Raw genomic sequence first — 2,724 nt, 5'->3', positions numbered from 1 at the left:
CGAACTAATTTAGAACTATCATTAAATATTATTCCTACTATTAAAGAAATTTAATAATTAGAAAATTATATTTATTGGTTGGAGTAAGCTAATAATTTATAATAAAAAATAGTCTATCTCTAGGAAGATTATTCTTCTAGTAAAATATTATTTAAATATTCTCGATCCTTCTCTGAATCTGATAAGGAAAAAAAAGAAATTAAATTTAAAAATATTTTTTACTTTATATTAAATTTTAATCTTTAAAAATATTAAAAATAGATTATTAATCTAGAATACATATTTTAAAAGATTTTTATAAAATATTTTATTAAAGAATATAAGATTTTTATTGCTGTTAGCTACATAGATCTAATATATAAATAAAAATAATATTATTTTATTAATAATAAAAATCTAGAAAAGAGATGATTACTTAAGAAATTATAACTTTAATTTAAAGATTAAATTCTTATTTTAATTTAAAATGCTGCTACTTTTTAGTCAAATATTATAATTTAATTTAAATAAATTTATTAGTGATATGGTTAAGACCTAAAAAAGTTTTATATTTATTTTAATATTTTAGAGTAATATTTTCCCCGTTAGAGTGAGAAAGAAAAAATTCTATTATATTTTATTAAATTACTATTAGATTTAAATTATTATATTTAAGAATACGTTCTGCATTTATCTGAAGAATAAAAAAAAATAATATCTATTATTACTTATTACTATAAATTATAAAATAATAGAGAAAAATATAAGTAAAATAATAATTAATTTAATAATTATAGATTATACAAGCGAATTTTAAATTATTATAATAATAAATCTGTTACGGACAATATCTTAAATTATAAAAAAATTTTTATTAGAAAAACTAGTAAATAATTATAATATTTTATATATAATAATATTTAATATCTTATAAATTATTATTTTATTAAGAATAAAAAGATTTAATTTATTAAGGTCTACTAGTTCTCATTAAAACTAGAGGAAAAAGTAGAGAAGTTAAAATAAATCTTATAATTTTAATTTTCTTATTTATAATAAAAATTATTTATTATTTTTATGTTCTTATTTATATCTAAAATAGTATTAAAACTTTTATAGACTTAAATAGTTATGCTGAAGTAAATATTATTAACTATTAATTTATTAAAATTTATAAACTTTAATATACTCTAGTCACTATATTTAAGATTAAAATAATTAATTAATTTAACACTTCTATTTATAATATATAGAAGATTTTTATTATTATTATTAATTCATGAGGAAATACTCAAACTTTTAAATAATATTATATAAAAATTAATAAAGATTCTTAGCTGAATAGCAGCTTTATTTTATTATTAATAACTATATTTTAAGATTTATCTATCACCTTATTAGCATGAAATTATTTATAATAATTTAATATATTATTAATATTTTTTTTATTACTAAATTTATTAAAGTAATTTAAAATTTAGTAAAAATATACACTGTTATTAAATTTTTTAAAAATATCTAACTATTTAAAGAAGAACTTTATAATCTATTATTAAATCTAGAATTATTATTAATTAAATTCTACTAATTTCATGATATTTTCTTTATAAATTCTTTTTAATAACTATCTCTTTATAGCCCTGTAGACTATGCTATTAATCTTAAATCTAATAAAATATTTTTATATAATTTTATATACTTTCTTTTAAAAGCTGAACTTAAAGTCCTACGGAAATATATTAAAGAAAACCTAAAATTAAGTTAAATATAGTTTTTTAAAGGTCCTACGGGAGCTCCTATTTTTTTATATTTAAAAAAAATAGTAGTTTATACTTATGTGTAGATTATAAAAGTTTTAATAAAATATTTATTAAAAATTACTATTTTTTATTTTTTATTTTAAAGATCCTTAATAGAGTTTTAAATAATAAATATTTTTTAAAGATTAATATCAAGGATGCCTACTACTGAATTTATATTAAAAAAATAATAAATTAAAAATAATATTTTATATTTAATATAGTCATTTCAAGTATATAATTATACTATTTAAATTAACTAATACTCTAGTAATTTTTTAAAATTATATATATACTATACTCCGTGGACTTTTTAATAACTTTTATATAATATATCTAGATAGTATCCTTATCTTTTTACTAAATAGAAAATCTTATATAAAATATATTTATTAAGTACTAGAAAGACTTCAAGAAATTAAATTTTATATAAAATTATTAAAGTACTTATTTTACTAATCCCAAGTCAAATTTTTGGAATATATTATTAATATTAATAATATATCTATAGATCTCCGCTGAGTAAATAATATTATTTTATAATTATTATTTAAAAGTTATTATAATATTTAAGTTTTTTTAAGATTTTGTAATTTTTATTAATAATTTATTTAAAATTATTTTTATATTATATTATTTTTTATCTCTTTACTTTGTAGAGTAGTTAATGGATAAAAATTAAAGAAAATTTAATTAAATTTATATAAATAAACTATTTTTTACTGTCTAATTATTACCTTTTAATAAGTATTTTTATTAATATATTTTAATTTTATAAAACCTTAATATTTAGAAACTAATACATCTAAAGAAAGAATAAATAAAATTTTATTTTAATTTAATAATAAAAATATATTCTATCTAATTATTTTTTAGTCTTGTAAATTCTCCAGTATTAAACTAAATTATAATATTTTAAATTAAAAATTATTTATTATTATTTACT

General features: G+C 13.8%; 1 protein-coding gene across 1 annotated transcript; it reads left to right on the top strand.

Annotated features, from left to right (window-relative positions):
- Positions 1-1,767: 1,767 nt before the first annotated feature.
- BO80DRAFT_346590 (uncharacterized protein) lies at positions 1,768-1,950 on the top strand (the record flags this gene model as incomplete). The annotated part of the gene is made up of 1 exon (XM_025715375.1): positions 1,768-1,950. A coding segment is annotated over one exon (183 nt), but the record flags the coding sequence as incomplete, so codon positions are not given.
- Between the last annotated feature and the right edge of the window lie 774 nt (positions 1,951-2,724).

This window comes from Aspergillus ibericus (assembly GCF_003184845.1).
Source record: "Aspergillus ibericus CBS 121593 unplaced genomic scaffold BO80scaffold_4, whole genome shotgun sequence".
Lineage (NCBI taxonomy): Eukaryota > Fungi > Ascomycota > Eurotiomycetes > Eurotiales > Aspergillaceae > Aspergillus > Aspergillus ibericus.
This window is presented reverse-complemented; position numbering and strand designations above follow the sequence as displayed.